We start from the raw sequence: 27794 nt of genomic DNA, 5'->3' as shown, positions 1-27794 counted from the left end.
CGCCCCGCAGTCTTCGCCGCCGACCGGTGTTCGCGAAAAATCCCTTTGTGATTGTGTCCGTCTCCTCTGCATCTCTTTCTTCAATATCCTCCTTCTCCACCTCTTCATCGTCCCTATTGTTGTTGTCCACCGTTGTCGTAGACCTCCCCTCCTTAAGCGGCGATGAAGCGTCTACGAGGACGCGACGACTGGCGCTGTTAATGGGGGAAATGCTAGTGGAGGCTTTTTACTGGAGACCTCCTTCGTTTTCCACGGTTTCTGACGCGATACCGCAGGGGAAACAAAGGGTTACATACGTGGCAACGAGACTCGGTAATTGCGTGTATATACTGTGTGTGACGGCCGTTCTTCTTTTTTACAACGGGTTACGTTTGGTTGTGGCTCCTGGTGTATATCGTCCTGCGTCTGTTATCAGCGTGTTGGGCGTCGTGCTTCTTGTTTCGACCTTGTTGTGCATAGTTTCTTTGATCATCTGTGGGATATTATGATGCGGTAGCTGTTTTAAAGCATCGTCGGGAGCTCTACGAGGATGGGTCAGTTACGGCGACGTGAATCACTTTCTCTCTGACGCGTGCTGAACACTGTAGGATCTCACTTTGGGTATGTAAGTGTACATATGGTCGTGCGTCGATGACGCGGGGTGTCGCGGAACAATGACGACCGGGGGATCGACTTGTTTGGTTTAACCCTTTGATTCCCAGTGTTGCAACGGTGCAACATTCAGTTTCAAAGGGGATGAAAGTTTGTCGCTGGTTAATATCTATTTTTGTCAGTCAGGATTTGTAGTTTCACTTATGTGATCTTCACGTTTCGGGGGGTTCGAGTATACCCTCCCAAAATAAATTAAAAAAAATGAAAAATATAGGTTGGTTTAATATCGATATTTTTGACTTCGAAATAGCAGTATATAGCAGTCTTCTAATTTTGAAATAACGATTTATGGGTCTGGGCGTTAAAGGGTTAACGTTGACTGGGGAAGTTCGATTCCGATGAGATTCTTTGGAAGATTGATTCCCTTGGGTAAACACGTCATTGTCATGTATAATAGATACACTTCCGGGCCAAAAGTATGGTGTCCAAAGTTCACGATTGATGGCACAGTAACTCACTTAAACGCACCAATGAATGAACACTTGAGCCAATTTCTCGGAAACGGAGCTTCAGATTACAAAATGGTAAAGGACTTCTCGATTTGTATTTCCATGAGGAATATTCATGTTGCAGACTGTCCCATCTTTTTGGGGACAGACTGTATATTGTCGAAGGTTCACCCCAAGCACTTCCGGTCCCCGAACGTGACCAAGGAGGGCCACCTATTCGGTTTCCTTTCGATTTTTTTCGCCAGGTGTCGTTTTCGCGTCCACAATGGTTTCCGTGGATAAAAGAAACGCAGGAGGAAGTTACGGGCCACACGCCGGTAACTCGACCATGCTTCTCCTCCGTGTACGGGACTTATCGTTCGAATACGTGACCAGCAAGTCACTCTTGTTTTCCACTTCGTGGCCCTTCGTCGATGTTCCGTTTCCCCCCCTCTGTGACAGAAAGTGACGGGGAAACGGGATCACGTAGGGGCCCGGGACGTATCTGTTTAAAAGATTTCGAACTGTTGCGTGCCAAAGTTAGGAAAAATGGAATCTAATTACACAATTTCAATTGAATATGATTGCGGGACAATTACAATTAGGTACAATTACACTGTAATGTTTATTGTAAAATTAGTATAGTCAATTACAATTACATCGTTATTGTGATTTGGATTTTGTAATTAGATTACATTTTGCCCGACTTTGCAGTGCATGCAGTGTTGTGCTGCCACACCGTTTGTCTGACTATCGACGGTATTTTTCACTACTAGACAGCCAGATCTTTATGCAAACTTTAATCTTCAAAGATTCATTTACACAAACTAGAAACAAATAGGAAATCCTTTACTGCATCGATGCTTTTATCAACTCCCATAATAAAACGAAAACCCTATAATAATTGATCAAACTTTGCAATATCCCGCTCACTGCATCCTTTTGGTATCTTATACAAAAATTTGTTTCATAAAATCAAGAAACAATAATCATTATAAGACTATTTAACACATTTCTTTAAATATTTTACTTTAACGAAATTTTTTTTATAAACAAAGTTCTAACATATTCTAATGTTTGGATGTCATTTAAAGAAGGTTCGTACTGCTGATCATCAGGAATTGTTCCAAATATTGACACTAAAGTGATAAAGTAGGCGCCCAGAACAGTGGACAAATGCAGTTAGTGGGATACAGAGAATTTCAGATAATTGGGTACGCTATAAATTTATAAAATCCGCCGTCTGTTCACTACACATAGTGAGACTCGATGAATATTTCGACCTCGATCTTTCATTTTCCCGGAGGATGATTCCCTTCGATCCATTAACAGTGTATCCTGAGTGAGACTCGGGCAAAGTGCACTTATCATACACGACGTAATTATTAAAAAGATACATGTAAAACATGTTTTTCTACATTTTTTTACCATGGATTGAATCAGTTTAGTTTTTATTCTAGTAAAAAAATATATATTTTACAATGTTTAAAAAATATATATTTTATAATGGTTAAAAAATATCTTTTTAAAATGGTTAAAAAATATCTTTTTTTAACTGAAATAATTTTTATTTGGTACTCTTATGTCTCAAAAATCCTTTGAGCTGCATTTATATATCACTAAAGACTACAACATATCAACATGTTTCAACCAATCATCCAAATTTCAACAAAATCCAAAATGGTGCTGCAGAAAGTGTCCAATTTCGCGTGGAATGACCCTATTTTAGATAGTACCTCTCATTGACTCAACCTGCACATTGTCTTCACCACAAGTTGTAATTTTACTCGACTGTTAATGGGTTAACGCGGCCAACGCGTTTTCTCCCGTGTAATTTCACCCTGAAAAATGGACCCCCGTAACGAGATCGTGTCACAAGAATAAAAAAAACAGGGACGGACGGGGAGTGACCTTGAACAGACCAAATTCTTTTCACCTCGAACGTTTTTCTTTCTTTTTATTTTTTTTTTTTTTCGTTTCCACGGGTACTAATCGCGCTCAAAAATCCCGAGCGATTCCGGACGCGCCTCCGCGTCACGGCGTACAATTGGCAAACGTGGAAACGACTCGCGGGCGTAATTATTACTCCTCTTTGATGCTCGCGTTCGGCGTGCAGTGCCTCCGGGAACACAATGGAGATAAAAAAAAAATATGCGAGAGGAGAAGAGGGAAGTCGAAAAAGCAGAGAAGCTGTGACTAAAGCTCTCCCCCGCCCCTCCCCCCCGTTCCCGTTCACGCGCCCGATTTTTCGAAAAGACGAAGTCGCGTTTTCAGGTTGCCACGGAATCCACGGAGCTTTCAAGTTCCACCTCCCTCCGTGAAACAGAATGGAAAGGAGGGTGGGGGGTAATATCCCGTGTAATAAAGCAAAAAGCTACCCTCTTTTCGAATTTATCTGCCGCATTTTTGTTCTCTCTACCCCGCGCGGCAGAGAGGTTTACTGCCAGCTACGCAGAAATTTCGTTTTTATGTAACGGAGCAATTTCGAGAAATATACTTTACCGTCCCTCCCCCTCCCTGGATGGACCGACCGTTGCGCGAGCTCGTTTTTACGGCGAGACTTTAAAGCCACGGCGCATCAAAGGAGTCTTTTCGACGGAAAAAGAATATATATATATTTATACAGGGTGATACGAAGCAAAGTGTTCGTAACTTTTAGTACTCGCAAAGTGATGAAAAAAAGTTCTGACAAACATGGGTCGAAAAATTAATATTTTTGAAGTTGTGACCGATTTTTCGTTTTGGATATAGCGATGGACTTCGCGCTTCTGGAGCTGTCGTATTGTATGGAAGCAATGAAGAAAATTGTAAAAAAAGAACTAACTTCGAGTAATTTTTTTCTATGTGGACGCGTAGAGGTCATACGAAGGTCAACATTGTTTTTTTTTAAAATGATTTTTTGATGCTACTCGTTATTCCCTACATAAAGTACTAAGTCACTGATGGCAAATTAGTGCATTAAAAAATATACGTCATTTTAAAAAAACCAAAGTTGACCATCGTATGGACTCTACGCGGCCACATAGAAAAAATCACTCACGTCGGAACGTGTGTCCCCTGATACCATTTAACTTTTGTCCAAAACATTTTCTAATATCGTCAACAGTTTCGGAGATATTCGAGTGGGTCAATTTAAATGGGATGCTGTATTTTTATATATGACAAACCAACCAGTGAATGATCGAATTGTTGAATTTATGAACGTTTGCGATTAAGACTTGATTGTATTTACTTAGAACAACAAAACAGCTGTTGAAATTGCAGTTATATTTATTTTTCATGAAATTTCCATATAAATCATTACTTATTGGTATCGTAATTTATAAAAAATTCTTTATAAAGTGCAAGACGTGTAAAAGCCCAGTAATTGACTGCTACATTTCTAATATATCTTTCATTCGAATTGTAAATTATTAATGTTTGTATAATATGTTAAACTAAAAATATGGGATATTAAAAGTGCAATTACACTCCATTTAATGACCATTTAATAAATTTAAATTTACATTTCTTTACCCAATGGTCATTCACTGGTAGGTTTACCCTACCCATCGCGATCGAAAAGACAAGGGCCAGCCTCGCGCGCGGAACAAGGACCACGGTAAATCGTTCCCCCCACTCCACCTCGTATACGTTATAAACAGAGTTCTTTTTACGATGGTGCTCAAATATTTGCGATTAACGTTGCTGCCAGGCCGTATACAATACATACTCACGCGCGACAAATATTTTTCGCCCGTTAGACGTGCGAGATGCTTGTTTTCGAATCGATTTCACGTTCACCTGGGTGGGTAGAGGAGGGGGGGAGGGGCAATGGAAATCGTCGAGTTCTCCCAAACACATGTTGGACGAAAAAAAAAAAAATTCCGCGCACGTAGGATACACCCACGTCCTGTAAACACCGTCGTCACCTCGAATTCGATTCGACGCCCCCGATTGGAGAACGAGCCAGCAACAGCCTGGGGAAAATCGGTGTTTTCAATTTCCACACGGTCGAGACCGTTTGTTTTCCAGTGGAGGGAGGGCCAGGGGTATATTTTCGGCAGCCACTTGTTGTGCCTGTAACACGCACACACACACAGGATTTGCACGAGGATCAATAGGATCCTGCGGAACGGATCATCTTCTTGCAGTGTACCACTTTATTTAACTGTCCGACTTCGATTTAACGGGGTTTTGTAAGATGATAGCAGAGTTGGGCAAAATGTAATCTAATTACAAAATGCAAATCACAACTACAATAACAATGTAATCTAGATTTTGTATTTAGATGACATTGTAATTGTGATTTGGATTTTGTATTTAGATTACATTTTTCCCCAACTCTGGTTTAAATTTAGTTTGTTGTCAGTTCATGTATCCAGTCTACATACAGTCTACACCTAATACCAGGGACTTCTACCGAAACGTAAAATACCGGTATTATATCGGTATTTTCGGTTGAACCTTCACCCTATATAAGCCCTACCCTCATAGAAACCGAAAAAATATCGGTATTTATTTCAATTTTCAGTAATATATCGGTTTCGGTATAGCTTTGATGGCATAATACCAGTATCAAAATCATACCGATTTAAGTCCCTGCCTAATACTTCACACGTACCATTAGAAACCTGTATACTCTGTCGTCTTACGAAACAACGTTAAAACCGAAGTCTGACAATTGGGATCCTTGCCTTGTGATAGGATGCGGTGGCACGTGCATGCACGCGGAAGAGCAACTGGCCGAATACGCCCCCCTCGTATATGCACGAGAGAGAATCCGTGAGAGGCAAGGAGGCGGGGAGTAGAGAGAACGACCTCCACGCAGCATGCAGCGAGGTTTATCTTGGAGCTCGTGATAAAACCGCTATCGTCGGACTCGGTGCTGCTTGGCAGTGACGTTTTCGATGGGGAAAAAAATCCCTCTCAAGAAAATCATTTTCCAGTACCAATACAGGAATTACTCGAGATGTAAAATTAAAAAGGGAGAATGAAATTGAACAGGCAATTCGAGATTTTCTGTATCGCGCGACAATGCGTGAAAATGGAGATCGTTTGTAGCTGGATTTATACTATGGAAACTGGTGACTTGTTCGTTTCAAAGAAACGAATCGACCGTGTTAATTATCGCAATACGGCGTGTCCGTAGTTTTCGACGTTTCGAATGGAATCTATCTTTCGGTTACTAAACGCGTTAACTTCGATTAATTTTTATATGAATTAGAATGTCTATATTTTTGAAAATTTGTCCATAACGACGACAAACAGGACTATACCTCGTTTTTTTTGTCAACCTTTTCAATTAGGTCCTAGTATTACAAAATTGCATTTCTTTAAAAGAATTGCAAAATAAATGGTTAAAAATTATTTTCTTCTAACTGAAAGAATCTTGATTACCTGCTGTTATGTCTCCACTATAAGCACCCACGAAGCTCATTTTGATCGATTTGTTAGTTCAACAATTATAATTTTTTGAAAAAAAGTTGACACTATTTCACGCAGCTAGAATCAACAATTTTTTAAATTTTCAAAAATCCTTCGAAATACCTTTATATACCACTAAAGACTACAACATATTCAAGTGTCAACAAAATCCGAAATGCTACTCCAAAAATTATCCGATTTCGCGTGGAATGCCCGTTACGCAATTCTAACAACCGTCTCAGAAAGAGACGTTCCTCTTTCGCGAGTTCCTTCTCTCGTGCTGTACTTGAGACCACGGAACCGTTATGCCCGAGTATCGTTGCACGTATATGTGCAGTCTTCCATCCTCGTAACGGCGACGAATCGGTGGGACGAAGAGGGTATCGGGATCACGATAGAAAAAGTCGCGTGGAACCACCCTGGAGGGCGGGTAAAGTAGCAGCCGATAAAAAAAGGGCGTCGAACCTGTCACACCGGTTAAAGAACTGTCAATCGACTTTGCTAAGTATCTGAAAATGCTCGTTGGCCATTTACGTGAACTAGGGGGTTGGGAGGGATCGCCAATGTCGATGGAAGTTTCAAAGCTATTAGAGCTGAAAAGAATTTTCATTGAACAGATTCTGTGACCAAAGATCAATAACGTTGATATCCGATGGATACAATTCCGACTTGAGTAACTGAGCACAGAGTTATTTTCGAGATCTTTGATTCTAGTTATCGAGCTATCCACGTTCAGCGAGGTTCACCTCTGACCTTTTGCACTGGCTGTGTTCGCCGCTTTCGAAAGAAAGGGTGATATTTATCGAGAAAACTCGTGTCTTGGATATCTTCTCGGGCATACTTTACCATTTTCCATCGGATAGCTTTCTTTTCCTTTTTTTTTTTTTTTGATCGAAAAATGTAATTCCCACGAACTTGTTCGAATTACTGGCCGTTGTTCCGTAACAGTTAATTGCAGCTCTGGAAGTTTCCCATGGCTTCTTGTCTGCCGAAGTTTCAACTTCGAACGATTGTCGTTGGCCCAAGGGCTGTTCGAAAGTACCCTGGGAGTTATTTTCAATTGTTGGCCCCGCGAAGTTTCGAGTGGGAATCCTCTTGGAATGTTTTTTTCTTTTTTTTCTTCTTTCTTTCATTTTTTTAGTCTGCTTCTTCGCTCCAAATTCAAATTCCAGCACACCTTTGTCCGACGTTTAAAGGTTAATTAAACCTCGCTGGTCCCTCTGTTCCGTAGCATCGATCCAGCCTGTTCTTTCGGCTTCTCCTCTCTCTGCTCTTCTCGTCGAGATCGAAAGTTTCTTTTTTGCGGGAAGGAGGAAACGCGAAGTTGTTCGACTGCGTTTGAAAATTTTCCTTTGGAAACTTCTTTCCGTTTCACTGGCGTTCAAAGTCTTCCCGCTTTTCTTACGTTCATTTTTTTTTTTGATTGTTTGAGGCGTTGACCTCCGCTTATCTGGATTTATCTGCGGTTGCAGTCGTTTGTATGCGTGTGGTTTTCTTCCTTTATTCATGAATCATGAATAACGCTGATGGATACAAATAGGTGACTGACGGTCGACGTATGCTTTCAGTACATAGTTAGTTCATTTCTTTCCATCACGAATAATTAAAAAAAAAAAAGATTTTCTGGACATTTCTTACGGAAACAATAATTTTCTTCAATTTGCAGCAACTGCCACGTTTCTTCGTTACTGAAGAAAGGTTCAAAAATTGTTTTTAAATTTTCCCTGGATATCCAGGATTTTTCCTGGAATGCATTCTTTATTTCCCACCGGGGAAATGTTTCATCCTGAAAAAAAACGGTACCTTTCCTTGGTGTCTGCGCGTACCATTTCCGAGATATCGGAATAATATGAAAACCGAAGAAAAATCGGCTAGAAGTGTCCGGGAGTTTTGACCCCGACCATTTTAATGGAAACCAAGAGACGCTAATATTCGAACCATAATAATTCTTACTTTAAACTTCTCATTTTTACATACAATACCCAATCTAATGCCAATTGTTTCACCTCATCTTGAATCTCCATTTTTAACATTCTGACGACAATTTATCCGAAACAATTACCAATGCCCTCCTAGAGTCTACTCCTAACTAAATGCAATTCCTGAAATACGTACGAGTCTAATAAAGGCTAATTAAGCGTTGTTAAACGATAGAACGTTCCGTGAAATTCGCAAGAGGCACGCAGGTCGGTTAACCAAGTCCGTGTCCATGGTTCAGCTGTTTTAACGATTTCACGCTGCCGGCAAAAGCATTCGATTACGCGAATTATAACAGTATTCTGGCCCTGTCGAGAGAGGCCACTACGAAACGAGGCTCGTTCGCCACGCGGCAATGAACGGTTTCGGTCACTGGGAACGATCGAAGGGAAAACGAAAAAAAAAGAAATGAAAGTTAGAAGAACTTGTCGATGTATCGGTGACAGTGGCGATATCTTTTCGAAAGATCCAAGTGTCACGGAATTAAACCCTTGTCTAACGATTTTCTTGACGACTCCAGCCTCCAGAATTACTTTCTCGTTGATAGTTTCCCAGAAATTCAAGGAATTCTGTACTCATCGCAACTGTATATTTACTCTAACAATTAAATATTAATATCATCAAGTTAGTATTTCACTTCGACTGAAAGAAAACGAATAATATTCACGTTTGCTGAATCGGTTTTGAAATCATCGACACGAGTCTGACGCGATGTTATAAGGTAATTTAGTTTACACAAATATGTTAACCTCTTGAGGGAATCCTAGCACGTACGTGTACGTTTAGTTTTTCTTTCATTCAAGCATCGTTCCGAAACTGTAATTAAATATTCATTAAAAAATTCCCTAACTCAATGAAACAAAATACGACTGTGAATATGATACACAAAATCTCACTCACGTTATCTGACTACGTTCTACGTACGATTCCCAACGATAATAAAACAATTAAGGAAATGTAAACACTATCTACCTCTCGATATCAAAAGTCTTCTTGTCACTCTCGATAATCAGGCTCTACAATTAATGTGACTTCTTCAAAAAATGTGAGCTCAAAATTTAACTAACTGTTATGTTTGTAAAATAAATAAATAAACTACTGATGTGATTTAAAAAAAAATTTACCAAAAAATGTATCTAGTAAAATTCATGTACAGCTACATAAATCTCATAGAGATTTAGATAAGCTTAAAAAAAAATTTACGATTCTAATTAAATACATCCGAGGAATAAAGAAAATATTAATTCGTTCCTGAAGAGGAGGTTAATTTAAGTAACGAATAGTAATTACTTTTCTCGCGTGACGAGTATATTTGTCGTTGCATAAAAAATTTCCATTTCTTCATGACACGAGTATACTTGCCATTCACAGCTAGGAGGTTAAAGGGCTCGAGCGAACGAGAGACCACGTTGTCCCGAGTTATTTCAGTTGGAAAAGCGTCGAGGCACCCTTCGGATATATGCCCCCGTTGTGCAAGCTGTTCTTCCATGTGCCAGGTTCCGCCGCATATCGGCTTAAAGAGAACTTCGATATTAATGCGCCGTTGATTTTAACCGGTTCCAGGAACGAATTGAAAAGAGAAGAGACTACTGTGCTCATCTGTCAATCCTTTCTTTATTAATTCAGAGACCGAGTGGTTTTAGATGGACCATAATTAAAATCGAGAGCTCCTTCTTTTTCTTTTTCGTATCGAACGACGCTTTTTTTTCTTCCTCTCTATTCTTTTAATTCCGGATTTTCTGTTTTAATTATACCCTCGGCATGGTAGGAGGCTCTCGCTTTGTCCTCGCTGCTCAATGAATCGATAGTGAAATTATCGTGGTCGCAACGTGTCCTTTGCTCAACAGTACCTTTTTAACGGAGCTTCATCGTGGTGGTCTTTGCAAATTTTTCATTTGGGAAATTCAACTTCTTTCTTAAACTACGAATCCATGAAGTAGAATCGTCTTCGAAGTCCTTTTTCTTTTTGAACCTACATCAATGCATTCTACGAAATTACAGTTTTTAGCGATACATCGATTGAAGTACGAACCGCAAGATTACGTTTGCTCTGTTATCATTGAAGTACCACATCAATACCACAACAAGAAACAGTGAAATATTTAGATTGTACACCTCGACAAACGTCTCACATGGAAAGCACATGTGAAGAAAAAGGCAACACTGAACCAAAAAAATACAAAAACCTATGGTGAACTTATCGGCAAAAAATCACAACTATAAATACTACAAATTATACATTACTGTTCGAATCGATTCTGACATCAATCTGCACATACGTCTGCCCCTTATGGGGAACGACACAGGACTGAAAATGAAAGATAATTGAAAGATGGCAGAACAAAATACTATGACCAATCTTAAACGCAAACTAATATACAGAGTATCCCAAAATATCTTCGACTTCCTGAAATTAGGGATTCCTAGGATGATTTGAAACAAGTTTTTTCTTAGCAAAAATATTATTGTAGGCTTCGTTAACGAGATATTAACGAAAAACCCAACCAATCAGAGCGCGAGTCTGTCAGCCGAGCTTCCGCGATAGTGTTGGCTACGCGTTGCAATTACTAGCCAACCATAACGTTGTTTCAAATCACCCCAGGAACCCCTAATTTCTGGGAGTCTAAACTATTTTGGAACACCCTGTATACCGAACATACATACAAACCGATAATAAATGCGGAATATTACCAGTTGGAGAAAAAATAGCAGCAGCAGAATTAACTAGTCGCGATTAAGTGTCCCTCAAAAGGGTGTCCCATCGGCGTACAGGCTCAACACGAGTTCTTAATGCGCCTCTCTTCCTCCTTCCAAAGGAGCGTTTTCTCAGCGGCGAAAGGTACTCTAATCCGATCCGTAAACACAATAGAAAGTATCTCCGAGAATCTAGGTTACCAAGTGTATGTGTCTCTTTCTCCCCCTCTCGTGTGCGCGTTGAGAATGTATATGTGCCCCGTATAGCGAGACCTAAATACCGAGCTACCCTCTGACCTCGACAAAAATGTTCGACATCCGGTTACATCGCAAAGAACGACCATTCGACAGGCCATCGACATTTCTCGGCGAAGAAAGGAGACGAAAAATAGTCAGTGACAGGGTCAACTGGAAAGATGGCTGAGACTGAATGACGAAAAAGCAAAACGTAGTCATAGGTCAGAAATCGGTGATGGAACAGTAAAATGTTCGATGCATACCCTCACGAGCAAACTCGACTTCCGCTAAGGGAACAAGTGACGTAGGAAAAGAGCCTTTTACCACTTGGTGAATTTATTTCAAGTATTGAAGTAAATGTTAAACCGAATGTTAATTTGCCATAAATTTCAGTAATTCCCAAGACCAAATGGGGTAGGTCTTTTCACTACGCCACTGTTTCCCCTAGCGGAAACAGAGTTTTTTCAGAGTTTTTTACTGACCATGATTACAACCCAATTATGTTGAATCAGCGATCTTTCGAGTCTAGGAGTATTATGGCAGATATGCTTTTCCTATTCGAGACTGTAACAGACTCCTCTCGATTATCGTCTGACTTGTTCTACACGATTATTGTCCAGGCGTTATCCCCACCATTGGGGGATGTAGAACCTGTCAAGTGCATACTTTATTGCCCCTCTGCTTTTGTTGCCAAGGCTCGAGCTTCGGACAAAAAACGAATTTACGAAGGTCTGAAGCATTTCTTCCTATAAGATTATTGTCCTGGCGCGGACACAAGTTCGGGACGGTAATCGAGGGAGTCTGTAATACCCTTATTCATTGTCTCAGACTCTTTATTCCCCTACGAGGGATGTATCATCAATTATTAAATTCAGACCATATACAGGAAATCCTCGATGAGTGTTTAAAAGCTCCTCGGCACTGATAAGGAGAGATCCCCAGGTGTAACGCTGACTTTTTCAATGAGGTTTAGCACAGTGATAGAGATTGGAGTTCAGAGACCAATGATCTCTGTTTCATCATCTGTGCCATTAGTTAATGAAATATTTAATTAAAGCGCCGAGCAGCCGTCGTACACTGATCAAGGATTTACTGAAATTCGCATATATGGTATCTTACTGTACTTGTTTAAATTTTTTTTGGTATTAGCATATGCAGCTTTGAAAAATCGGTTTGTAAAATTTTGTAAAGTAAAGTATGTGACTTGTACGTTGCAAACTTACATGCGTTTTTGTAATTATATTTCAATATTGATTTATCCCCGTTTATCCTTATCATCTGTCTTAATAAAGATGAGGTATTAAATGAATAAATAAATAAAACCAAAATGGACCAAGAAATTGCCAAGATGGCGGAATTGAGTGGGGGGGGGGGGGGGGGGATTGTAATTTTTCGGGAATTCGCGTATCACTCGGGTTTTCGCGTATTGTACCCGCAGCGTTTTCCGTTTCCGCGGAATTTATCGATTCCCACGATACCAGAGAGCTCCGCGGAAGACTCACGGCCCTCGAGGGGAAATTTTAAACCCGCAGTCGAGCGTTACAGCCTAAACTGTGTGCGTGCCTTAGATATTGCCCTCCATCGCATCTTTTCGATAAGATTTACAAGCCAATTCGGAGGCTGAAATAATCGAAGGCGGAATCGTTTAAGAGGTTGACCACTCTGACCACCTGAAAATCCTAGGTACCTTTCTAAATTTTTTTTGGGAATGCAATAAAGTAAAGTAGAAACGAATTATAAAACCAGATATATATACAGGGTGATTCAGCAGATATTACCACTTCGATTTACGTGATTGTTCTTATTCGTAGCGAAAAATGGTTCACGTAGAGTTGAATGGTTTCAGTAGGGGCACATTCTGATGTTAATAATTTTTTTTTGTAGGTGCCTTACAACATCGAGTCAGACACGTGATAACGATTTCAAACTGAATTTAGTGAATATGTATATTATTCGTTTTCTTTAAGTTGACGTGAAATATTGGTTCGCTGGTTTTAACTTTTCAGATTTAGAATAAATGTAACACTTGCTATAAGAATAGAATTCCTTTTGTATCTGGGAGAATAATAACGATAAAGTAGGTAATTAAAAGAAATGGTATGGCAAGGGGTTAACGTTTACTTTATAACGTTTTAAAAGGACGAATTCAACGACGTATAGCATGATGGAATTAAAAGAAAGATGCATTGACCTTGAAAAACTCAAGGTCACCTCGATATCCAAAAAAAAAAATTAAATCGTATCCATCCGATGCATCCCTTAAAATGCTACATAATCCATTAAAACGTTTTCCGATACAATCAATTGGCAACGAGTTATTTTAGATAGTAGTTCTTATCGACTCACCCTGTATACAGGGTGAACCACGAATCGTGATCAGTAAAGATTACTCTGTTATTAGCAGTCCAATCGAAAATGTTTTTATCATGTATAGCATAGTTTCAAGAGAGCTTTAACGTGATTCTGGCAAATTTTTTGTCAACTCTCTTTTTTCATGATTTTTCAAGGTCACCTTCAATTTTTTGCAAATACACTTATAATTTTTTTACGCCAATCTGTTAAAGGATTTCAAGACGAATTCGATAAGTATCATAACATAACATGTGTTACTTTTTTTTCATCTGGGTCGAGAAAAAATTAAAGAAATATTCGAACTGTAATATTACAAAGAGTATCATATGCTACCCCATTGTACGCGTTCCGATGTTGATCTCACATCTAATGATATCTAATGATCCCGATTCATGGTTCACCCTGTATGTTACAGACTTTGTAACTCATTTTCAGATTACTTTATTGTGTTCCCAGAAAAAATTCACAAACTTACCGATAATTTTCAGACGGTCAGGGTAGGCTGACCTCTCAACCATTTAACTGTCAGAAATCATTACAGAAACTCCGTCAAAAGTGCCAAGCGATCAAAGTTGTTTCGTTCCGTGTATCGAAAGGAAAAAAAAGAATGTTGGTGCAGTGGCACGTTTCGACACTCAAACGATTAAACCGGTTGATCACCCGTCAACGAACAACCTGTCCGCGTAACACGGATCCTTAATTTGTTACGACTTTCTGACACCCGATCAACCGCAATTCCTTGCCTGGATTAAAAGTTAATCGATCGATTCACAGGACGAACAAAGTCACGCGACACAATGCATGTGTGTGTGTGTTAGCCCTTTGTTGGATAAGGTAAACGAGGATTTCATGGCCAGTATGTGTCATCGGTTCAAATTGTAGATCCGCGAAATCAGCTTTCCGATCGCGTCCTTAATAGGAACTTGATCATCAGTTCGGTCCTGTGCACCATCCCGATGAAAGCTTGAATGCCGATATTTGACTTTCACGGATTTTACGAACTCGTCCGTCCGATAATTATGCTAATAGATACAAGCGGTTCGCGTTAATCGTTTCCAGATAATGCAACCAGGGGAACGAGGGGAAATTTCTTCTTCTCCTCCTTCTTTTCCAAGAGTCACGGAAATTCCCATCCTCTCCGTTGAAGTCCGTGGATTCTTTTGGACCCCATCCAGCACTCCCCCTCGTACTGCTAACTCTTCAAAAAGCTTCAGCGTTCGGTATTGAACAGGCTCCTCTCTGTTCACGGTTGCTTTTGTTTCAGCTTATTATTCATCGGTTCGTTCGTTTAATAAGATATTCGAGAGGCCCGATGCGCGTGGGATGAGGGAATCGTGTGCATCGAGAGAATTTCGTTTGGGAAATCATTTGTCCGTTGGCACTTGTTGTTCCGTTGAAAGATCCTCTGCCCAATAGAGAGATAGACACGGCTGTGTAGCTGCTCGACTTTTCGGCCCGATTCCCCGTCTTCTTTCCAGACGTTTTCCACGAGAAAGGAACGAGGGAATAGCAAACACCGTGGACGATCGATAGCCAGTCTACAGGCTAAAGGGGGGAATGGTAGTCGTCGATTTAATAGTAATTACCAGCTTTCATCCTCGTTCCACCGCGACAAACGATCGTTTACACGACAGGGAACGAAACGTTCCCATTGGCGTTTATACACGTCGTCGTCGCCGCCGCCGGAATTTCTTATTTCCTTTTCCCCCTCGGTGCTTAACCGTCTGTCGAAGTCATAGACCAGTGAGCTTTACGTGACGGGTCGTTCCGTGAAACTGTAGCCGCGATCCAAATGATATAGCGCGTGTGTGGGGGAGTCGTAAAGTGGACCACTGACAACCGGTGGCCGGCTACTGTTCCGAGCTCAGGATACTACCTGTGTGTATTATTTCCATTTTAATTATTCTGCTAACAGAAAAATTCCTGTCTCGGTTACCTGAAGCATGATGACCCGGTCGATTTTACGAGAACGTTGTGTATGTCTTGCGTCGAGCCGTAGCCTACAGACATCTCTACGGGAATCATGAATACAGTAAATCCTTGATAAGTATTCGAAGGTTGCTCGGCACTAAACATTAAATATTTCATAAATTAATGACCATATGCGGCGGAAACAAATACCATTGACTTCAGAGTTCCAAGCTCTATCATTCTACTAAACCTCATTAAAATGTCAGCGTTACACCTGTGGAGACCTCTGTCAGTGTCGATGAGCCTTCGAACATTCATCGAGGATTTACTGTATGAAGCACCGGTACCTTTGTCGAACGATCTGCAGGAAGAGTGGTTCGAATCGCGCCTCTAATCGGACTGGATGAAACCGAACCTAATCGAACTTGGCGGACAGAGAGAATAAAAAGAGGAAAGAAAGTTAGGGGAGGGGGCACAATCGATCGAAACTTGTTCGGGTTTAATTGAATAGAACCGAATGCAACGGGAGAATCGAATCTGCACTGGTGGCGGTCGGTACGAAGTGGACTCAAGCGAACTTGTTCGAAGCTGGTACCTAACCCGAGGGGAGCTAATCCTCGAACCATGTGAAACTAAGTCGAAATCTAATCTAATCGCGTATGAAAATGCTAACTAGTGTAGGGCTATTACGAATATTCGAAAAGCAATAGAATTTGTATTCGATATTCGAAGTATTCGGATTATTCGGAGTATTCGAATATTCGAAGTGATCGAATTTTGGATTGTACAAAATAGGAATCCAAACATAATATACTTTTTCACACGTTATGGTGAAATTCCTTTCACATTGGCTTTTACAATTATTTGTATTTCAAATGTTAAATCTGAATCTGCGTCACTTTGGTGACTTTATAAATTTTGAAACAAGAGCAATTATCATTTAGTGGTATGATTACTAAATTGTTTAAATAAATAATGATTAATCATTCAAATAAGTAGAAAGAGTAATTTGTTGCAGAGAATAAATAACTATTATTTGACTAAAAAGCGCACGCCGATTTGACCTTATGCGAACTGGTTTAACGTTTGTAAAAGCCTCCGAAAACGACGCGGATCCGTCAGGGAATACTTAATACTATTCGAATATTCGAAGTAATCGAATAAATTATTCGAATAGTTCGAATATCCGACTACTTCCAGTTCTAAACTGAAGCAGGATCAATGGTACGTTCACTGATAAGTTTTTTCTCTTCTCATATGTTTCAGGAGGAACACGCGAGGTATCATCGACGTCTCAACAGGGAAGCCGCCAATCGACGCGTATCATCGAAGTGATGCACGCGTACACACATCGAGCAACGACCGCTTAAACAACTTTCGTCGATCGACAGTCGGCCCCCCCGGATCGGTGGTTCGACGTCCAGAGAACCGACGACCGATTTCCCGTCGACTGACACCTGTAAGAGTGGCTTTTACCGCGTCTAGAGATCAGTTAGAAAATTTCAATCCAACCGGAACACAAGCGTTTTTCTTCCGTATCGAACGGCAACAGATGGGAACAAAGTAGCCTCCCATCTGCAGGAAACATAAATTACCGCCTCTCGAACCGGTCGTAATTTCGCGAACGCAATATCCCGCGCTGAATCGTATGATAATTGATTAGTCCACGGACAACGTGGGAACGTAATCCCAATCGCGATTACTACCCCTACGAATCTTCGAATCAGTTCCCGTCTGAAACAGTCTCCTCGTCTCCTATCACTTGTTATCGGGAATTACTGAAATTTATATGAAATTAACATTCGATTCAACATTGATTTCAGTACTTGATATAAATTTACCAAGTGCTAGAACGCCCTTCTTCTACGTCACTTTTTTTCCTAGCGGAAGCCGAGGTTACTCGTCGGTATACATTGACGTGCAAAACTCGACTTCCACTAGAGAAAAAAATGGTGCAGACAAACCTACCACTAGGTTTCTAAAGTTTCTGAAGTTTATGTCAAATTAACATTTATTTTAATATTTATTTCAGTACTTGAATTAAATTTACCAACTGGTAGGAGGCCCTTACTCATACTCCATTTTTTTCCCTATTGGAAAACGAGTTTGCTCGCGAGGGTACATACCTATGACTTTCAAGTGATCAGAGTGGGCTAACTCCTTAAGATATTCATGTATCCTCGCAGTGATCTCAATGACAGAGGTTGTTTTGGTGTACTTTTAATCGCAATGTTCCCACTTCTGATATCGAACTATTGTTTCAGCGCGAAGGGGTAAGGCGACGGTGGGCATCGAGGTGAAGCACACCGGACACACACACGCAAACAGTCCCCGTGGCTTGTGCAAGGTTCACGCGCATGCTTCAGCAACGAGGCGGCTCAGTAACGACACCTCCCGCGACGTCATCGTCCAACATGTTCCCCCAACAGTATTGTCTACGATGGAAATACCATCACAGCAACCTACAGACTATGTTCTCACAGCTGCTCGAGCGGCAGGCGTACTGCGACGTCACCCTCGCCTGTGAGGGCAAGACTCTCAGAGCGCACAAGGTAAGCCGAGACACTTAAGATGGCTCACGGAAATTTTTACCAGTTATAAATTTCGTTGAAAATTTAACAAAAGAATTGCTACGTCTCATAAATAACGATTTACGGGGTTTGGTCGTTAAAGGGTTAAACAAAATAGTTGCGACCGATGTAAAAACAATGGTCTGTTGATCAATGAAAATTTTCAATCCCTCCGTCAGTCTGTCATCCGTAAAGTTCACTTTGCTTGCAAAATTAATGGATCATTTTGTCAAATTTCAAGAGGATTAACAATTAATAGTGTTTTGTCGATGGAACACCATATTTCTATTATCCCCCTCCCTCTTAAAGGGACCATGCTTCAGCGTGTACGCCAAAAATTCGTTTTCGAAAGAGAACCAGAGGAATTCGTAATTGGAAACGCAACGTTCAGGATTACCAGGCATGTCACTTTCATTCGGATTTGCGTGAAAGTTCCGAGTCCCGCAGTGAGAGAGAGAGTAATTGCAACAGCTAGCCGTTGACCCTTAAACGGTGACAGCTCCGCCGCCCTTCGCCCAGGGGCTCCGATAGTTTCCTATTCGCTTTAAAATCCCTTTCCCTCCCGTAACACGTGACTCTGCTGCTCGCCGGTCTGGCTCTCTTTCACGCTTTGAAATACTTTTTTTTTTCAGCTGGCCACCGTCGTATAGTCGTTCACTCCGCGTCGTTTAACGCGTTACAGAGCCGCATTTTATTTAACGTACCAGACCCGTGTGCTGCTCCATTTTCACTTTCGGTGAAACCGGACACGCGATTTCACCCGTTTCCTTTATCCGTGAAATTCCCGCGTTTTCGTGTCCTCTCGCGGACTACGTCGTTGATACTCGTGTAAAACACACGACCAACGAAGTAAAAAATTGGTATGTACAGCTTATTTGTAGTTCAATTAGAGACACGAGAAACTCGCGATTTTAAACCCTCCTCGTAGTACAGTGATCCCTCGATGAATGCGACACGAACAACCGCATTTTTCTCAACACTGGGGGGACTTCCCTTGTGGAACCAATTAAAATAGGGTAAACAGAAGCTAAGCAGAGGCTCGACTTTGTGCAAAAAAATAAATTCCCGAGGAGCTGAAAACTTTTCCGCCTTGCTATGAGTGCTCCGAAGCGGACCCGAGTATATCGCACTCATCGAGACATTACTCTAGTTTCTGAACGCCAACCGAATTAATTTCAGGGAAATTCAAAAGCGCTTTCAAGTCTCTCAGAGGGAGAGACGAATTTCGGCAAGACCTTTCCCGACGTAATAAAAAAAAAAAAGAATAAAAAGCGCGAGTCGCGGTCCAATAAACGCGTTTCCTCGTAATTAAACTTCATCCCCCGTCGGACAGAGGGAAAAAAACAACCCCGGGCGAGCAGACGACAACAGACGACGAAGGCAATCTCGTCCAGCTTCCATTGACTTTCGCGATGTGCCCATTCTCGTCCAGTCCCCTGTTCCCAGTCACTTTTTTCCTCGTACACGTGTCTCTCTATCACTCCACGCCCAGCCCTGTTTCGCCCAACCACCCCCCCCCCCTGCCCACGTTATTTTTCCTTCTGTACGTTTTTCTGCGTGCCCACCTCTTTCCTTGCGTCGCGGTGCCTACCCTTGCCTGGCCTGCCTGACGGGCGGAGAATTTCTTCTTATTGCGCGTCGCCGACCAGAGAAAGAGAACCGAACCGATGTACGATAGACGGAGATCCAGACAGGGAGAACAGAGGGAAAGATAGAGAGAATGAGAAGAAATTCAGGTGGTATGGGTACAGACCACCCTCGCTTGCCCCGGGGAACATAAAACTTAACAAACGATCAATTTTCCGTTCTTTGTTTCTTAGCAGGCTGGAACTACGGTATTTCGCCACACTCTCTACCTTTCTCCGCCCTCACCACCCCTAGTGGTTCTCCTTCACCTCCCCCCTCCCACCGACGAACCCCTCTATCAATCCTCCCTTTTCGCCATCCTTTCTTTCTTTCTTCCATTCCCTCTACCTTTCTCGCCAGGCGCTCACCCTAACCCCCTCACTTTCCCTAGCAATCGCTATCTTCTTCTTTTCTTTCCCTCTCCCCCACTCTCTGTGTTTCACCCTTCCCCAATCGGCCAACACCCCCTTAACCGAACCAGCCGCGCCGCACCACCCACCAAACCCCTTTTCCCCTGCAACCCCTCCATGTTTCCCTTTTTGTATCTCCGTCTCGGCCGTGCGTCGAAACGAGCCGCGCAGAGGAGAGGCACTCTATCAAAGTAGAGTACGTTTGGCTTGGTTTATTTTTTACTTTGGGAGGGGTCCAAATTGTAAAATCAATACTTCCTCCTAAATTTAGAATGCCGCCACCCGGCGACGCCGACGCGCGGCGACGGCGGCGTCGTCGGCCTTTTTCCATTCGGCGGGGTTTTACTCTTCTTCGTTTCGGCCTCCACGGCCAGGCGGAGGGGATTCAGTCGCGCGTGCTCGCGAGGCGTCGTCGCGACGACGATGAGGAGGATGACGACGCGCGCGCGGGAAACCCACGCGGCACGAGGGGGTGAGGTACACGCGCCCGCGGACGACGCCGCGTCATCGCGCCCGGAAAACAAAAGGCCAGTGTCTCTCGCGCTAGGGGTGGAAAACACGATCACCTAGTCGCACGCCATCCGACCGTCAGCCCCTGCCTGATCGCTACGTCGATCTGTTGTGAACGATAAGTTTAGACATGAGATGAAGATCCTGAGAATCGGTAGAAGCCTAGATTCGCTCGAGTTTTAGAATCGCATGAATCTTAGAATTCTAGAGTTATTGAGTCGTAAGAAGCCTAGAATACTAGAATCCTAGAATCCCAAGAATCCTAGAATACTAGAACCATAGAATCACTAGAATCCTAAAATTACAAGAATCTTCAAATTCTATAATCCTAAAATATTAGAATACTAGAATACAAGAATCCTAGAATATTAGAAGCACTAGAATCATATCACAAGAATCTTAGAATTCTATAATCTTCGAATCCTACAATCACTAGAATCTTAGAATCCTAAAATCCTAGAATCTCAAAAATTGGAAGAATTCTAGAATCCTACAATCACTAGAATCTTAGAATTCTAAAATCCTAGAATACTACAATCACCAGAATCTTAGAATCCTAAAATCCTAGAATCTCAAAAATTGGAAGAATTCTAGAATCGTAGAATCCAGAATCCTACAATCCTATAATCACTAGAATCTTAGAATCCTAAAATCCTAGAATCTCAAAAATTGGAAGAATTCTAGAATCCTAGAATCCTAGAATCGCTAGAATCTTAGAACCCTAGAGTCACCCCTTTGTTGGTTGCACCAAGAATAACAGATTGTACACTGCCTATCCGATGTCCTGTTGAAAGTGAAGTGTCTATGTGGCAGCGGTGTGAGGAATTACAGACAGCTGCTACCCCGATCCTCCGCCACCTGTATCCAGGTGTTCACAAAGATCCTAGATGTGATCAGAACGGGGTGGGGAAAATCGAAATTGGTTTTTTCCTATTTGGTCGGTTGGACGAATGTCAGTTGACTCCCATTGTTTCGGTTCCGACTTAGGGTTATGCCCCCGTATTTGCCTTCCAGCCGAGAGTGGCGCAGCGTTTTAGGATCTCGATAAGGGAATGACGTATTGGATACGAAACAATTTCAGTTTGACGTATAATTCTGCGAGCGTTTTACGTTTCTTTTGTTGTTGTTTTTTTAAATACATGATGGATACACGAACGGTGGAAGGTAGACGAGAACGTTCGTTGGAATCGAAATGTAAACGACTGCGAGAGGGGCGGGCGGATTTTGCAAGGGATCTGAATGGACCGTCAGTCGTCGTGCGACTATGTTGCGACCATGTTTTATGGACACTGTTGCGTTCCAGCCCATTCTTCGTTTTTCCGATCCCGCCCCCCGTTTGCTGCCAGGTTAAATATCGATTACCGTTCAATATGTCTCTCTCTCTCTCTCTCTCTCTCTCTCTCTCTCTCTCTCTCTCGAGGTTTCGCGTGGCAGCTAATCCAACTAAATCGAATTTAAACTCAAAATTGTCTCATTGCATCGTACGACAACAACGTGGAATTGTTAAGAGACATCATTTGACTGGCATCGAAGTCTCCTAAAAATGATACCCGGAACATCGATACTCCCTAGTAGTTTCCAACTTCGTAAGGAATAAGTGAACGCATCAGTCGACATCTCTGGGTTCCAAGAAAATAGAATAATACATACCCGTCCAGTGACGTATGTATTTCTTGGCTGCTTTTCTCCCGATCCGATACCCCGATCGCAGACATCTGTCCTCCGTCGAGAAGCACGATAAACAGAATATCTCGAACCGACACGACTGGAAAAATTTCTTTAAAGCTACTCCTTATATCGACGAAAGTCGAGAAATATTTCCATAGAATCTGTTCGATATCCTGCTGGATCGAGATTTCGCCAGGTTCTCGTCAACGCGAAATTAATATACGAATAGTGACGTCTGTGGGCTGAAAGATTCACGAGAAACCTTCGAATTCGCGATTCATCGAATAACGAAACGTGACTCATTCGCTTTTCCCAGATGACTAAAGGGGTTCGCGTTAATTTCGACATTTCCGGAATAAGGAACGATAAAACAACGTCAGAGGTCTTCTTTTCCAACGCTCGACAAAAGCCCCCGAGTCGACACGAAACAGAAGCCAGATGTCTCTTTTATCAGAGGCCCTATCGACGACGTGGAGAGACAAGAAAAACTGTCGGTGCTTCCATAAAACGAAACTCCCCGGGAAGTTCGTTCGTGTTTCTTCGTCGTGAAACTTTCATGCTGGAATCGAGCAACTATACGCTCAAGGGCAGTCCCCCCCATCCCCCTTCTCGGTCGGCCAATCGCGGGCCGCGACCTAATTTTTCGAAAGCAGTTTTCAACTATAGCCGGATTCTATGTACGTTCTTGTAAGCTAGATACCCGGCTTTCTAGGCTGAATTCATTTTTCATTTGCGTTGTACGAACTATTTTCCAAGGAACGATCAATTTCACCGTTTCCACCCTAATTACATATTTCTATTCCTCGACGAACCTCCCACATTTCTTTAGAAGCACAACCACTCGTATTATTCTCCCCATCGTTTCGTTCTTCTGGACCTGGATTTGGACCAATCCCAGTTCGACAAAACTACCTACAGTCCAGGTCGACGTGATCGAACCATAAGGTACTACGATCGAGGTCGGAGGGGGAGAGAATTCACGCAACTGGTCGCGGTATTTTTCGATCTGTTCCGATGAACACTCCCCCCTCCCCTCCATCGATCGGGGTCAGAGCATCGATCAAGACGGCGCGCGGAAACGCGAGGAAAACGATAGTGGGATTCCACGGGCTCCCGCGACCGTGACGAGGAGACGATATTCCACGTTCTCAGGTTTCCCCCTCCCCCTCCTCGAGCAGCATGGCGAGGCGGGTAGGAGATACGCGCGTTGCAGCGGCGGCGTGTGTGCCCCGCGGGTAATTATATGCCGCGGCAGAAGGGTTGCCAGGTGCCCCAGGGTCATTAAACCCGGACATCCTGTGCTCGAAAAAAACACGACGCGCCGTTTCCTAACTGTATAAATAATAACACGCCATCGCGCGCGCGCGCGCACTGGGGCCCAGGAGGCTACTGTGGGCTATTTCCGTTCCGAAAAAGCTTTGGGAAAATTGTACTTTCCCTTGATCGTGAAAAATTAGTTGAATACAGTGATTCCTCGATGAGTGCGACACGAATTATTCTCACCGAACCAATCAAAAGCAGAAGCTAGGCAGAGACTCGGTTTCATGCAACAAAACAAATTTATGAAAGGCTGAAAACCTTTCCGGCTTCCTACGAATACTCGGAAGTAGACACGAGTTTGTCACACTCATCGAGACATTACTGTATCGACGGACCGTTGTACACTGTTCCACGATTCTGTTGAAATTGCGTGTTTTGTAATTCAACCAATCCTCGATTTTACCCTTTGGATTACAAAGGCAACAATCCTCTACAAATGTTTGCAGTAAACACGATCTAATCCATTAAGGCCCCCTTAGCGGCCCGAAAGAAATATGATATTTAGGAATTTTTCTTTAAAAGATTCGCTTAATTCTGGTAGGGACAATACCGACACATCTTCTGAAGATTGTGTGCAGAAGATGGGCTCGATCGTTCCAGTAGAATTTGAAATATCGTACCAACCATTTTCCAAAACACGGTTTTGAGAAATGCACGTTTAAACAGTGCCGATTTTAATTACCCGAAGTCACCTCAATACTATGCATGTCACCGACTTTTTACAAATAAATTAATTTTTACATAAAATTAACTGTTTACATACTGCACCAAGCACCAAAAAATTAAATCCGTACCATATACAAAATCTTTTTCAAAAAAATTAGTACCCAAAAGGATAAACGAGGGTCCACCAGTCAATGGGCGAGGACCTCGAAAACCCAGTGACACCGGGTGAAAAAGTGAAAACGCAGGTCACACACGTACACAAACCGTCAAGAGAATCAACGGGGTATGTGTGTGTATTTTGGTGATTCTTCAAAAGTCAGGGTTGGAAAACGCGCCCTCGGAATTTCCCTCGACGCGACTGGATGACCTGACGAACACAGCCACCAAGAGATAGAAAACGAAAGAGGAAGGGAGACAAGGGTTTGGGGGGTGGAACGGCGTGGGTGGAACGATGGCGGGGGTGAAAGGGGAGACGAGTGCTTGCCGCACGTGTTAATGGGATTTTACGAGCGACGCGTGGCGAAAGAAAAGCCGTTTCGCGAAATTAACACCCGCCGAAGCGAGTGAACTCGTAAAAAAGTATAATCGATATTTTCGTACGGGCGTAAGTACTTTTTTCCCTCTCTCTCTCTTGCCCCCTCACCGCCACCTCCCCCACAGTCGTTCGCGTTTCACACACTGAGTCACGTTTCTCTTCCCTCGAAACGCGCGCGCGTACATCGACAGGAGCTCCTCCCATCTACAGTGGCATAGAAGATTAATTTGTTTTACTCGTGTATCTCGGGGCTTAATATTTTTCATTAGCTGCACGTCTCGCTACTCCTATCGGGTACGCGTTAGCATTCTTTTGCCCCTGCTATAAAGAATTGTACGGATCAGACTTTAAGGGATGGGACCTTGGGGTGGAAGACGGGTGGACACAGAACCCTTATGGGTGTCGCCTGCGGCAGACTTCTGTCGCGAGGGGTTGCGAATTAACACTTGAAAGAGAGGATCGAGGATGCTCGATGGTCTAATTAGAAGATCTGTATGCTACCATTTGGGAGCAGTGTTTTCCAATGTTTATGCGAATCGTGTCCCACCGTACGTCTCCAATATCTCGTTATCTAGTTAGGATAATAGTGAACTATGGTCTGAAAAAAGTTGGACATTAATAGCTACTTCGAATTAAAAAGGCACATAAGCAACGCCGGATCAAGGGAGGTCTAGGGGGACTCCACAAGCGGGCCCCTTTTTACAGGGGGACCCCGATCTGAGCCTTTTATTTATGTGAAAAAATGATTGAATGAAATTTTGTTTATTATTTCTCTTTTGAAATAATTAGAAATCGCACGGAATGTGGAAATAAATAGAACCACAGTTCTTAAGATATAACGAAGCATTGTTCGTTATAATCAAGTATTCGATGTGATTAAATCTCTAAGACTCATATATATCAATGTTCCCTTAATATAATAGCAAACCAAATTCTGGAAAAGTTTAAGATTAACCTTTTGCAGTCGAGACGCGAGTTTCAGTCGTGAATGACCGACCGAGAGCCGCCACTAAAAATTACTTCAGGTATTCTTTGTTTTTGTACTACAGCTAGTAATAGAATTCCAGAAAAATTTGAAAAATTATCAGAGTGCAATTCGAAACAGAAGGGATGGGAAAAACCGCATCTATTCCTTATCTGAAGTTGATTGTTATGAACTTATTTTATATTCAGTCTATTCTAAGCGGAGTTCTTGTGAAATGGTGATGCAAACGAACAAATTTTTCGCACTGACGATGAGCTAAATTTTAATGTTTTTGGAGAGCATTTCAATATTATCGATGTGAGAATATTTACTGACACATGCTCTGATAAACCGAGGATGCATCTTGAAGAATGTTTTCTAAAATATCACACAAAATAAAATTATAAAACTTAAAGAACTAATAGCCTTTAAATCTAAACATATATTTAATAACATTATATGTATTATAAATTTTCGTCTGCTTGAAAAAAAACTTCATCGACTTGTTAGTTCCCCATATCCAAAAAAGCTCCGACTGCAAACGGTTAATAGGTACCTACAGGTAAAACTATTGCCGATGAGGTAACGAAATGTGAATATAATTTGCTTATTACCCCCAAAATATTCAAACTGCCCCCCAGTGGAGTGTACGCTCCACATTGGGAAACATTGATTTCAGATAGAGCTAGACACGAATTTCTTTCCGTTCGATCCTGTACCATAGTCAGGTGTTCGTAAGATGGGGGTGTTGGCTCTAGATGGATCGTGTTCGGAACGCTCTAGAAATTAATGAACCCTGTACAGACGTTTGCGTAATTAGTCCAACGAATCAAAGAACGAGGACAATTAATCGCGCGTTAATTAGGATCGTGGGGGGGGGAGGAAGGGGTAGAAAATTCTCAATAAATCCAGTTCTCTAGCTCCCTGGATGGAAGTCGCTCGTTACGCCATGTTATGCGGGACTTCCACTACCAACTAACACGTTTTTACAAATGAGCGTGACAAACCGATGAGCGGGGATGGGGAGGGGGCGCTGTTGAGATTAATCCCGTAGATTCGAGCCGATAACGTTTGTGTCGGTTATTCGAAGGAGGGAACGCGCGTGGCGCTCGCCACCGAGTCGTTAAACCCAATAATTAGAGTTCAAGAAGTCAGTCACGCGGGAACATTAATCGTCGAAACGCGACGTTCTCCGGTGGCCGTGGCCGGGTAAACTCGCGTCAAGACAGAGGCGTGGCTGACCGGTGGAGAGTTCTCTGTTTGCCCGCGTAATCGTGGCCACCAGGAAACACACTTATACAGGCACCGCCACGTGTGAACTCGGCCGAAGGCGTGTTCCAACCGCGTCGAAAGTATACTCGTTTTTCATCGGAACCAGGAGAGCGGTGGTCGTCCTTGGAATTTTCCAAAAAAAGAAAAAAAACTTTGAAATTGCCTGTTCACGCGTATTCGAACAGGTTTGACTCGTGTGTACGCGTATCGGTTCGCGTACGACTTCCTGGAATGATGTTGTCACTAGGGCTGTCACGACTATTCGAATATTCGAACTCGAATAATCCAAACAATTCGAATAATTAGAATAATTCGAATGCTCGAATATTCTAATAGCAGGAAAATTCGAATTTGATATTCGAATATTCGAACTATTCAGATTATTCGGAGTATTCGAATTGAGTCGAAGTGCAATTTGGGAGTGATAGGAATTGGAATGAATAGGAATCTATATAGGGATCTAATATCTAATAGGGAAAAGGTGGCGTACGGAAAGGGCTAAAATTTATGCTTAATTAACATTCAGTTTAACATTTAATGCACAAAATCCGCAGTCTACTTATTATATAGGATGAACCTACCTCACTTTCTTTGCGG

The 27794-nt window shown here is 42.3% G+C and overlaps 1 protein-coding gene and 1 long non-coding RNA gene across 2 annotated transcripts in view; both read left to right on the top strand.

Moving 5' to 3' along the window:
- The window catches only part of LOC107186020, a 75098-nt gene extending 56980 nt beyond the window's left edge, over positions 1-18118 (top strand). Inside the window, exons 2-3 of the long non-coding RNA XR_001516173.1 lie at positions 16923-17115; positions 17921-18118. This is a non-coding gene — a long non-coding RNA (uncharacterized LOC107186020). The remainder of the gene's footprint in view (positions 1-16922; positions 17116-17920) is intronic.
- A 9-nt stretch (positions 18119-18127) lies between these two features.
- Positions 18128-27794, top strand: part of LOC107185925 — a 30053-nt gene continuing 20386 nt past the window's right edge. Inside the window, exon 1 of the mRNA XM_015573702.1 lies at positions 18128-18208. Within this exon, the coding sequence (XP_015429188.1) occupies positions 18128-18208 (81 nt within the window). The remainder of the gene's footprint in view (positions 18209-27794) is intronic.

Source organism: Dufourea novaeangliae, unplaced genomic scaffold (assembly GCF_001272555.1).
Source record: "Dufourea novaeangliae isolate 0120121106 unplaced genomic scaffold, ASM127255v1 scaffold54, whole genome shotgun sequence".
In the NCBI taxonomy this organism is placed as follows: domain Eukaryota; kingdom Metazoa; phylum Arthropoda; class Insecta; order Hymenoptera; family Halictidae; genus Dufourea; species Dufourea novaeangliae.
The sequence above is the reverse complement of the archived record's forward strand: the minus strand, read 5'-3'. Positions and strand labels throughout refer to the sequence as shown.